The 12276-nt window shown below is 46.2% G+C and overlaps 1 protein-coding gene across 2 annotated transcripts in view; it reads left to right on the forward strand.

The window, feature by feature from the left end:
* The window catches only part of LOC119459056 (complexin-like), a 111653-nt gene that overhangs the window by 63258 nt on the left and 36119 nt on the right, over positions 1-12276 (forward strand). The window contains exon 1 of one of the 2 annotated variants that reach the window (XM_037720897.2): positions 6482-6530. The exons of the other annotated variant lie outside the window; for it this stretch is intronic. Within the exon in view, the coding sequence (XP_037576825.1) occupies positions 6485-6530 (46 nt within the window). The 5' untranslated portion in view covers positions 6482-6484. Of the gene's footprint in view, positions 1-6481; positions 6531-12276 lie in introns of those variants that run through there. 2 annotated transcript variants of the gene reach the window in all.

Below are 12276 nucleotides of genomic sequence, written 5' to 3' on the forward strand. Positions count from 1 at the left end.
TGAGGACGTCTTGGCGTGTTGCGATGAGCACACGCAGTGGGCCCGCTCCCATTAGGAGTCGGTCCAGCGAGCCGAAGTTCCCTGCCATCGAAAGCGGGGCGTGCCCAAGCGAGTTGGCGTGCGCGCTCACACTTGTGGAGTGCGTGACGAGGCGCCGTCTCCTGACACTTGCGCGCCGGCTTGCATAAAATTCTCGCTCGCAGCCTTTGTGCCTTTTACCGGTGATAGCCGCACGGTAGCTGCGTTGACTGACATTGGGGCGACGCGAGGGAAAAACAAAAAAACTGAACCGTACAAAGTATAGAAACGCGCCGGGCTCCGAGTAACGACGCCTGATGCACGATAAGAAGGAGGGGTAAAGTTGAAGTACGCCGCAGTCACGCACCATACACGCACAATGCGAAGGTTGGCAGGGAGGAGGGTGGAATCTTAGACAGAAGGCGGTGCAGACAAGAAATATCTGCAGAAACTCGCGTATAAGTCGGGGAACGTATGCATGCCCACGATGCGCGTCGATATCAAGATGGTGTGCGCCACGCAAGCACACAGACACCCGCAGGCACCTTAATCCACTTTTTTTTCAAATTTCAATTTTGTTGTTTATGTCGTTGGGGTAGCCGACTGTTCAGTAGCCTATTATCCCAGGATTTGGCCCGCCGTGGTGGCGGCCAAAATTCTGCAATAAGAGTGTCGAGAGCCCGATTAGGTTAGCTTATGATGATGATGATAAAAAGTATTTATTGTAGGAGGGCTTTAAAAAAACTGTGAAGCACCGTACTCAAAGACATTCTTTGGCAGGCACTGTCTACGTAAAACCGCGTTGGCGTGCAGAACAATGTAGGTTCGATTTAAAGTTCTTGTTTCTCCAACACCATTTTGAAAATTTTTCATTTGTGCAGTTTACATTCTAGCCCGAGTTCATGCAAGAACAAAATCGCGAATATCGCATAGTCACTGTTGTGTCATTTATGTATTTATTTATTTGTTTGTTTGTTTGTTTGTTTGTTTGTTTGTTTGTTTGTTTGTTTGTTGTTTGTTTGTTTGTTTGTTTGTTTGTTTGTTGTTTGTTGTTTGTTTGTGTTTTTGTTTGTTGTGTTTGTTTGTTTGTTGTTTGTTTTGTTGTTTGTTTGTTGTTGTTTGTTTGTTGTGTTTGTTTTTGTGGCAACTCGAAACTTGTACTTACTAATGCATCGTACATCCTCACATAGGCGCACCTTCCGACGGCGAAAAAAAAACTTCTCAGGAAGGTGCCTCAACCCTCATTCTTCTTGCCTGCATGAGAAGGCACTCTGGCGCCCCTTCTCGTTTTGTGAAGAGTGTCAAGCGTTCAGATGAAAGCGCCACATCCACTTGTCATTGGGCGCCTCTGTCTCTGACGCGGCGCAGATAACGAGCGCGTTGGTCTTGAGAAGGTGTCACTGAATTTGCGCTCTCATCCCAACACTGCAGCGTGCTGTAGCGTACGCAGGCGCGATATCCGTCGATCGCTAAAATCTGGGTCGCCCCTGCGATTTATATCTGACTTTCGAGGAAGATCGATTGTCTGCGCAGCCCGAAGATGCCTCCGCCCCGAATGCTCCCCCTTCTCCCTATCTTTCGTCCCGCGTGAAACACGGCTCAAGCCGGAGGATTACGCGAGCTTGAGCCGGGACTCGTCGCCTTTCTGGCTGCGTCTCTCTCCCACAAGAAACAGCCTTACCAATGCGCATACGCTAAGCAACGTCGCCCTGTGCCTACGGCGTCGTTCTCCGAGGTAGCGAAGGTTCGGAAAAGATTTAGTAGCATGTCGCTGAAAAGGCAACATGGTACCACTATATACATCACTATACAGGCGAGACCTCGTTGCATTCCTCATTTGACCACCGAAAGCCGTGTCACGAGGCAGTCCCACCCTCTGAGGCAGTACCACCAAGAGACGCATCTGATGGTGGTGTTCATTACCGTGCAATATAGCATAGCCATACGCTCCAACTAAAGGTTATCCATTCGCGCGCATTTGTTCGTTCTCTTCATAAACATCGACGTTGTGTCATATTCCGCGACGAGTGTTTAAGTTTAGCTCGTGTGCACAGAAAGCACCGACACTCGTATTCAGGCTCAATGGCTTCATTATTTTGCCTCGTTTGTGATCATCTAGCCCTCGGCATTCAGCGCGCGGTTACAGCGAAAATAGTTGTAACGCATCCGACCTAAGCCTCAGTCGCATGCTGTTTTGCGCATTGCCTAAAGTAGCGGTTATAAAGCGCCGCTCGTCTCACAACTGCTGCTCGCCGCAACTACGCCATCGCTCTCCACGTTAGCCAACGTTTCCCGGCTGTTGTCCCTTCATCTTACATCTACCTCCGTTCGCACGGTCGCCTCAGACAACCGTTGAAACAAAGGCGCCGACAAACTTTGCCCTGCTCGTTCATGTTTCACTTGACTTTCTGCGTGGTGGCATAGCTCGTGCCGAAACAAGCTTCGTTTGGGGGCAGTGTAGGGGCGCACGTGAGATAGGCACGTAATTAAAAGAACGTGGAGAAGGGCTGCCACATTCCACTTTGGTGTGCAGAACGCTGCACGATGCCGGGCCGGGTGAAAATTGCCACCGCCTGCCACTGGGAAGAGCTACGGGAGTAAGGGGGGGGAGGACGCAATAACGCAAAGGCATGTCGGCCTGCTTGACAGCATATAAAGTGTGAAGAGGCTTCGTCGCGAAAAGCGCTTTAGTGGGAAAGGTGAAACGACCCTTGCACCTTCGTGGAATGCTTTTACACGGTGGTATACGCCACGTGCGCAGATATAACGTGCACTTATAGCTTTCTTTCTTCCTTTCTTTCTTTCATTCATTACGTCTTTCTCGATTCCATGTGCAGCTCTTCTCTTGGCCAAAATGTATGATAACCAGTGATAAGAAGTTATTGCAGTAGGCGTTGTATCGTGTGGAGTGCGCCCATACTTCGTTATTTGACATGCGACTAGGTCGTGACCTCTTAGCTAAAAAAAAAAATTGTTTCAATTCCTCGGCAGTTACCTTTTTTGCCGCTACCTGTACTCAGAGTTTGATACTTTCGTTGCTTAGCTTGTTATAGGAATTCATCGAAAAGGAAATTTAGCTTGGTTAATACCTCGTAGGAGGATCAACGTGACAAAGTTATGACGCTAGCGCTCGGACATGTTAGCAATGTGTTCGAAATTGCCGCGGCACGGCTTTAACAACTCACACAGTTCACAAAGTTCTCAGAAGGACAGTGGAATGGGTGAGGGGGCGTTTTATGACTAAATCATGATAGACTGTCAGTCAGCATGTTCCGAAACATGTGAATAAAGTCTGCACCATGTAAAATATGGTAGTGGGAACCGTGGAGGTGAAACAAACCCCAAGAAACTCTTCATTGCTATCACAATAACGAGATCAGCCGGGCATCAAATATCGAAAATAATTATTTACTATGTGTTTCGTCGCTAACCCTAAAAGCATACAGCCGATAGCACGTCAGTTTTGCACCGTGGGTGCAGCAGAGCTTTCAGCTTCAAGCTTTTAGCCTGTGTGTACGAGCATTTAGTATGCGCGCATTACACGTCCATGCATTTACGACGTCCATGTATTAACCGAATGGCATTTTCCTAGCGCAAGGTGTCATTTCTTACATTTCGCATGTATGTGAGTTTAAAAAAACATGATCTCGTGTCACCGTCGATTCTTTATAGTCCTAGCTCACGCAATTTGACAGGTGGAAAGAAACGTTCATATTAATTTCCGGCCATGCTCCTGAGGGACCTTGACATGATTTACCCCAAAGGTTCTTACAGCTCGATACGTCTGGTTTATCCTTGCGTCAGTCTCAATCAACGGAGGTCTTTCTTTTTTTCAGCATCGTGTATTCAATAGTAGAATAATAGCACAAGCACGTAGTTTAAAGCTCTCGGGACAACTCAAAAACACTCAAATTTGATGGGCGCGCCGTGCTGCGTTACTCTTGAGCAGCGCAAAGTTCCTCGTAATTTACAAAGTCGACGGATGACACGAACTGCTGTTCAACGGTCTGCGTCTCGTCGCGATTCCGACATTTACGAAGGCACTTTCAGCAAAATAAACAAAATTGTATGCAAAAGCGGCCCTCTCTACGGCATTGCACCGTCTGAGCGTTTTTTCAACGAAGGCTATTGAGGCAGCAGGTTGTTAGCCTGCTTCGCTTCCGGCGCGAAGTTTTTGTGGACCCAATTTTTGATGGAGTAGGCCTGATGCTTATTTCGTGCTCGGTGCTATCGCTGAACAAACGTAGTGAGTGCACGAATAAATATTGACTGATTTTGCTCATATCGCGTATACGAAAGATCGACGCGCGTATAGCTATGAATCGTGTTCCGTTACTACGTCTCTCTTCTCTCGCTCTCTTTCGCTTTGTCCTTCTTGAATATGACAGCAAACACCGGAAGAAGGGACTGTATTTATTTTTCACTAAGAGCTTCGTCAAGGTTGTTCCTCGACTGGAATCACGAGAAATAGGCAGCTTTAAGTGCGCACAATTCGGCAGTACGGCGAGATATAGAAAACGATACTGCGTTCTGGCATTTTTGAAAGTATGAGGATGAGAACAAATTACAGGCGAAGCGTATGCGGGGACTGGCAAATCGAAGAGACAGAAGCGACTCTGGTTTAACGGGCAGCCTTGTCGTACACGCCATGCTTTGTTTCTTGTGCTGAACCCCGTCAATGTCATGACGCACTGCAGTGCTGAACAGGCCCGCTGTGGCCACGTCTCCCCTCTTGGACCTTTCTGCTTTCCCTGTTCTTTTCTGAACATCTGGTCCAGCAGATGTTCGGAACACTCGCTCCTCGGTCGAATGGCATCGTGTCTCGGCGGCAGCGAAATGGACGTGTCCGATACACGCCACGGGAACCTCGCCAGCTGACTGTAGCTCGTCCCGCCGTTGTGTGCTGCATGACCGAGCACTGACAATACAGCCACGATAGAAATGACCTTCAACAAAGCGCAAAGGCCAGAGGTGTTTCTTTTGTGCAGTCTAATTAAAAGAAACTAGCCTGAACAATCTCGGGCAAACATTAAAAGCGCATCAGACTAGTCGTGCAACTGCGGGTGTACTGTGAATTGACAAATACGAGACTTAATTTATGATTAGTTCAGACAGCATGGGAATGAGGGTTAGTACGTGTATTTGGCTAAACTTCGTCCTTCTGGCTTCAGACGGCTTCGCGACTTTGTAAACTCGTCAATTTAAACAAAGTGCTGCGTAATAAATAATTAAATATATACTATTAAAATTTGCCCACGGCCCGGATTCGAACACAGGACAGCTAGCAAAGAACCCCGACATTGAAATCATTATGTCACAGACGCATGCATCGACAAGTGGCATAGAACGCACTTAGGAATTTCTCGCGGAAGAGCCGGTGCGCTGAGACGCTCGGCGCGTTTCGATTTGGCCACCTCGACAAGCTTAACCCTTGCAATTAGCAGCGATTGTGCATGTTCGCAGAGTCTTCTGCGCTTTGAAAAGCATAGATTGCTCAGAAATTTAGGATTACGAGGGCAAATAAAGCGTAATAAACGAAGTCACAGGAACGTCTGAATCCAGAAGCACGAAGAACGGCAACACATTTCACAGCTTGAAGAATGTCTAGTAGTTGTTCAGACAATGGTGGTGCCAACTGCGAAAGCCTGCTGCTGCCGCAGTAAATGAGTTTGCAGCTGGACAAGTCTGCTGACTTGCGTCTAGGCATGCTCGTCTAGACATTCTATGCCTATGTAGACATTCCTTTGGTTGCAAAAAGCAAAAGATGATACAGAAGCCTCGCGCTCAAAGGGAAGCATATGCGCAACTGTAAAATTATTTGAAGAAATCCCCGTTCCGAAACATAACTAATTTATTTTCGACGTATCGATTCTTTATCAGGGATTTTAATGAAGTCCGGTCCCCGGCTGAAACACTGAAAATAAGTTCGTTATGTTTTTAAACTTGGATTTCATCATATATTATAGACAGCGAGAGAGAGAGAGATAAGGAGTTTAAAAACTACAAGAGTAGCAGCATTATACTTTTCTCTGCGAGTCAATACGCTGCACTTTATGTCTTTATTTTTCGTACATGCCAAAAGCCTTGGCCGCAACGTTCCATAACCGAGTAAGCAAAAATACGAAGCTTTTCTTCCAAGTATTACAAAGGCATGTGGATGTTTTTTTTTTTTTTTTTTTTTTTTTGGTAAGTTGTTTGCGCGCACCTTCTTGAGATGAACCAATACATATACAGCAGGGCTGTGGCGGCACGAACCCATTGGTGTACTTGCTTTATTATACATACGAATCTAAGTTGGAGCTACAGACAATACGATGCTCAGCTCTCATTTCTCCTCACGTGCGGCTTGTGAAACACTCGCCCTTCAATGCCAGCTGCGTTGTTTCAGAGAATTGCTGCGGGTGCCCAATTTCGTGTCCATTTCTTGCACCGTTGCAAGAGTGACCTTATTTCTTTCTCGCTCACTATGCTTTCGTTAATGTTGGACCAGGTGAAGTTATCTTCCCAGTGCAGTGAGTAAATTGAAAAGCGCCTAGCAGCCGGTGCTTTCCTTATCTCCAAGTTCTTTTCCTTCGGAAACTTTTGCTTCTCAGACCTTCTTTTCCAGGACTGCTTAATTTTGCCTTCTCCTATTGTTACCTGTTATTACTTCTCTTCGGTGGCGACGTCGGAGCACGTTATAGCCAGCTTATTTCTTAAAATTAGTTTTTACTAAAAGCAGCGTTCCTGCAGGATTGAACACCGCTCATCGCGGCCGACTTGACGATGATGAATTTCAAAAGTTCCATTGTAGTTAGGTTTAAAAGCTCCGAAACGAATGATGTTGCACAGCTTTGGTTACTGTAATTGTTCCTAGTTAAAGATGAAAGCTACAGAGGGCTTGCTCGATCTTTTAGCGACGTCTAGTTAAACAGCTTTTCAGATCCGGCTTCTTTATTTTTGCGAGCGGCGTCCAGGTTGAACAACGTCACAAAAGTTATTGCGCTCTTTGGTTCTTTTACGGAGCTTTCCAGCGGCGTTACTCTTGCTTTGTAATCCAGGCCTCCGTAGATTATAAGAACATCCGTTTATCAAGCAGTCGACTCCTGCGTCGGCGGAAGGTGGATGTAAGCAAGCTGGGAGAGCTCTCGCGCGAGCATGTTCGGCGGACAACAGGGGTTGTGTCAGGCTATTGCTTCCCTTTCCCACTCCCTCCTCTGTTCGGACAGTATGCATAAAACGCGTTGGCAGCGATACGCTTGTACCGGCTTACGCGCTGGGCGGGGCGCTCTGATTTATAATCTGCGTAGCGCGTGTCGGCGCCCGCTGCAGGTAAAACTTCCAGCTAATCTGGACGGCGGCTAAACTTCGCTGAAACCGGCGTTTCTGTTTCCTTGGTGTTTTGTTTCTCGACGTTCAACCCGCCGCTCTGCCTTTTTGTTCACGAAAAAGCTTCGCCTTTCGGCAGCGTCCCTGAGACTAATGGGAGTAGACATGACACGCCCTGCGCGGACAGCTTGCTGCAGAAACACGCCGACTCCCGGCTGAGCAGGCCAGAAACTCGTACTACATATTTCACAGCTGACGCAAGTTTCGAGCGAAATTGTTTTCGTGGCTGTTACTGAATTATATCGTGCGCAGTGGGCTGCTTCGTATCGCTTGGCTGTCGAATTGCTTCGTTTGCTTCTTTTTGCCTCGGGCTTTGCCGGTCTGTTAGGTACCATGTGCTTTGTTTTACTATTCAATCTCCTTGGGCCAGTCGCACGTCTTTCATATGAGCGTAACAAGCGAATTCTCATTCGTCGTTACGAAGTATTTTGGTTCAAGACTCGAAGCGGACGTGAACAATTACTGCGCTTTGTCAAATTCCCTTTGCTGCTTAAGAGGTTTCTTTAGTGGCTTTGTTGCCTCTTCGCCTCACTAAAACGAGTTCCATGGCACATGCATAGGAAAGACGCTACTCAGGTTCTATTAAAAAAAGGGGGGGGAATAAATGTCATAAAATATATGGCTGCAACAAGCTTCGCATTTTTTTTTCACGTGTATGACTTGTGGACTCAGTAGAATTGCAAGTTTGAAGAAATCGGAAACTGAAGTGAAGAAGGTGAGCTGAGGGCAGGTGGCACGGAAGCTGGAAGGAAATGAAATGAAAAAAAGCGCATATACTTCTAGTCGCTATGCAAGTCACTTTTGTTCATCGTTCCCAGTGCTGCTCTCATTTATAGAATTGCTAAAGCTCGAAAGAGAAGTGGACAGAAGAACAACTGCACCAATGAGCACGACACAAGAGACACGGGGAGCACGGCAGTGGACCAGGAAGTTTGTTTATTTGTTTATTCAGTCCAAGTTCATTATCATCTTCATAGGTACTGATGTCATTGTTACTGAAGATGAGGACCGAGAACAAGTTTGAAACGGGGAAAATACGATCGATCGAGAAAGGTTCTTTCCGGAGCCTGTGACCGCCATTTTATAACCAACCATTTCACTTTCCATTCTTTCCGCCCTTCGTCAATGGCTCGGACGTGGATCGGACGCAGCCGGGCGGTCGGTCTCGCTGGGATCGGCGGCTCGGCGTGACGCATAACAAAAGAATGGACAATGAAATGAACCGTTAGAAAATTCGGGCCCGTGGTAGCCCGATCGGTCTCTTCTCACTTTCCAAACTTCTTGTCGCGCTATAGTTGACGCGCCATCTTCAGTCACAAGAATTTCGGTAACAGTAAAGAGCAGTAACACATTTGGTCAAACAACTTGGAAACAACTTCGCGGTCCGCAGTCGTCGCTTCATGTCTCTCTGTGTTGTGCTTAGCGACGCAGTTCTTCTAGCGTCCACTCATTTTGAGAGCTTGAATGATTTCCCGAAAAGTGCTCGCTGCCTTCGTAAACCGGCCATTTTGCACTGCCTATTCGTCTCCGTAATAGCCGCACGCTTTTTATAAAGGAAGAGGCATACATGGGATGATGGCCCTGAATGCAGACGCCTCAGGCTGTGGTCGGAGCCTGCGTTTAGTATATGCATGAGCCACGGCACCCATAAATGCGCGCCGGTGCAGCAACTATTGAGACTCCATGAAGCCGCGCCTGCGCCTTTTTCCTGGACACAGTGATGGATACTGTATAAGGCGGTGCGTAAACGACCAGTGCAGTGCAAGTGTGTGACTACAGGTTCTGGGCCCGTGCTGAAAAAGAAAACGTTATTGCGCTAGAAGGTTTTTTTTTTTTTTTTCCAAGCCTACCGTGCGTCGGATATATCTTTAGCGAAGGCGGTTGGCCAACGGTAAACAGCACTCACGAATGCAAAGCTTTGTGAATTCTTCACCAGACCCTGGGATAAAATAAACTGCGGCGCGTGGAACCGCAAGTTGTGTAGAAGGATAGAGACTTAGACCGTTTGGTTGAAATGCATTTTAGCGTGCTTACCACTGCTCTACAACTATAGTACTACTACTACTATAGACGAGGTAGTTGTTGTCATTATTATTACTGGCAGGAGACTTCCTGCAGTCTCTCTGTAATTACCTGTAAAAGCGGAATCACAATTCTTATATTGAGTCATTGGAGAATAAGCACCTCTAACCAGCTGGCGGACTTTTGAAGACACTTTCGCATGTGGTCCAGCAAACGTACAGAACGATCCGTCTGCCGACTTCTGTGTGGAGACGTACAAGCAGTGATAACTTTCGCTGTCAATTTCTCATATATATCTATTATATAATATTATATATATATATATATATATATTAATAAATAAACCATCAGGCGACAGCACTGTCCGTCAGCGCGCCATTTTCTGCTCGAACCTCCAGCGTGTTAATCTTTGAGGAGAATCTCGTGAGCGAATGCCTCAGGATTTTGATAGCATTCCGAGCGCATGTAAAACTTACGGCAGTTCTTAGACCAGCGCTGACTCAATATTTTAATAACCTGTCTGAATATGCATTGCACTTTTCCGGAGTGTGTAGAAACTGCGGTCTTTAAACCGGCGGCAACAACGAATGTCGCAAACTATCGGCTGATTTCTCTTCTCTCTGCCATTTTCCAAGCTTTTTCGAATAACTATTCACAAGTGGTATTGCGTTCCGTGTAAGAACGTTCTCCTTCCAATCATCATGGATTTCTTTCTGGCCACTCAACGACCATCAAACTTGTAAGCTTTATGATGCATGTTTCACGCCCGTCACGCAAAGTGGCAAGTTCATGCTCTGTACTGCGACCTTAGCAAAGCCTTTGACGCAGTCATTCATATCCCCTACTGCTCGAGAAGCTTGCGCACACAGTGTTGAAGCTGCTATTGTAGCTCTACCACGCAGTTATCTCCTCGTCAGGTCCTCTCTGCTTCGTGGAGCTCCATGATCACTCAAGCAGGACCTTTTGTTTTAACGTATCTAGTGATGGTGCCCCAAGGTTCGCGTTAGGTGCTCCCTCTCTCTTCTTATTTCATCAATGACGTTTTCCTCAGCAATCCGAAGTCTTCATGTCTTCTTGACGCTGATGACGTCAAAATATTTAAGATTACGCAGTACTGAGTACTGCCACGCTGCTGGAGTCGGATCTATCTTCAATCTGTGAACGGAGCCAATTAATTCAAGTCACTCTAACTTCATCTAAAACCAGAATTATGTCTATTCGCATAAAACCTATAATTTTTCTTCCTTTATTCTGAGATCGTGCGTGGTAACAAGGGTTGTTGAAATAAGTGATGTCGGTGTGTACCTTTTTGGAGTACGTTAGCTTTTCCAGCCACTCTGAGCGCAGTATCACACGAGGCCTGCGCACGCTCGGTTCCATCTGCGAACTTACAAGAGATTCCTTACGCCACTTCCCCTCAACAAATTGTTACATCCCTATCTTTTCTATTTTTGAATACGCCTCAGTGTGTGGAATGGCACAAACAATTCAAATAACATAATTATTGACCGGAGGCAGAAAAGTTGCTTAAGTATACATAAACATCGTTTCCTGCCTACACGCAAAGACAACTTTTCAAGTTTGAATAGTTATTCTATGCTATTCATCACTTAGCGGCAGAGAAGCAATCGTACCGACGTCCTTTTTTGTATAAAATCATTCGAATTATTCAGCACGGATCTATTAGCTCTATTTCACTCGCGGAAAGATTATAGGGAACATAGGCAGACACTCTTTCAGCAGACACTCGCTTCTCCAGAAGCAAAGTCTATACAACTCTCATGTTCTCCATCTTGATATCATTCAAACCGTATTGTATTCTTCCTGTCCCGAGATTCGTGCTTCCTCTTGAGCCTTTTTCCTAGCTGCACTGCCCTCCTGTCCTCTCTTAGGTTCTCTCTCCTTTCGTATGTCAGCTCATCAAATGCGCGAGACTAAATACCGACCGCAACATCGCCCAAGGTTAGCGGTATAAAAAACACCATGCTGGCAACTCTGGGCTGCTCACCAGAACTAGCTCTTTCATGTACCCAGAATGGAGGCTGAAATTCCCTAGTCAAGTCGACCAGTTGAACAGGCGAAGTGAAACTCGCTGTGCATTTTTTTCGCTGCTGCCCATATGATCAATGATGGACCCGCCTATGCGCATCGTTCTGTTTATAATAGTTTGTTTGTTTGTTTGTTTGTTTGTTTGTTTGTTTGTTGTTGTGTTTGTTTGTTTGTTTGTTTGTTTGTTTGTTGTTTGTTTTAGCCAGGATTGCGTTATCTCGTGAGCGCTCACATGAATTCACGAGGAGATTGTTAGGACTGTCAACAATTTCATCTTCGGTGATGCCTTATAGATTTGTACGTGGCATGTGCGATCATTGTTTACCCTTTTGTGTGTGTAAGTGGTCGATTGTGCGCGATAAGGAATCGGTTATTCGCATTAACCTGTGTGTGTGTTTATTTGACAAGAAATTTAGTTCGCTCTGCGGTCAAGCTTCAGGCTCTTTCTGTGTTCTCAACTTTCGCAATCTGTTCACATCTGTGCACCACTAACCTCATGGTTCCAAAAGTCACGTCAGAAACATGGTCTTTCCGTTTTCATGAACCAGTGAGCTGTTGCCGGTTAGAGCTATGGGAAGTCCGCGTGGCAGGTCGAAGAAATAAGGCGACTGTTGCAATGCACCTGTAGAGCGTCAGCGCGTTTGAGAACGCAGGTGATAGGCTGACTGTATTTGAACTTGTGAATCGATAAGTCGCAGTGTGTGCTGCTATGAGATGCAGAATATGCAAAGGCACAAATGGAACCGAGATAGAGTATTCTCAGACGCGCAAAATTAAAAAAATAATCGCTTCAGGTCACACTGCCTAGATAATAGATTA

Source organism: Dermacentor silvarum, chromosome 1 (assembly GCF_013339745.2).
Source record: "Dermacentor silvarum isolate Dsil-2018 chromosome 1, BIME_Dsil_1.4, whole genome shotgun sequence".
NCBI lineage: Eukaryota > Metazoa > Arthropoda > Arachnida > Ixodida > Ixodidae > Dermacentor > Dermacentor silvarum.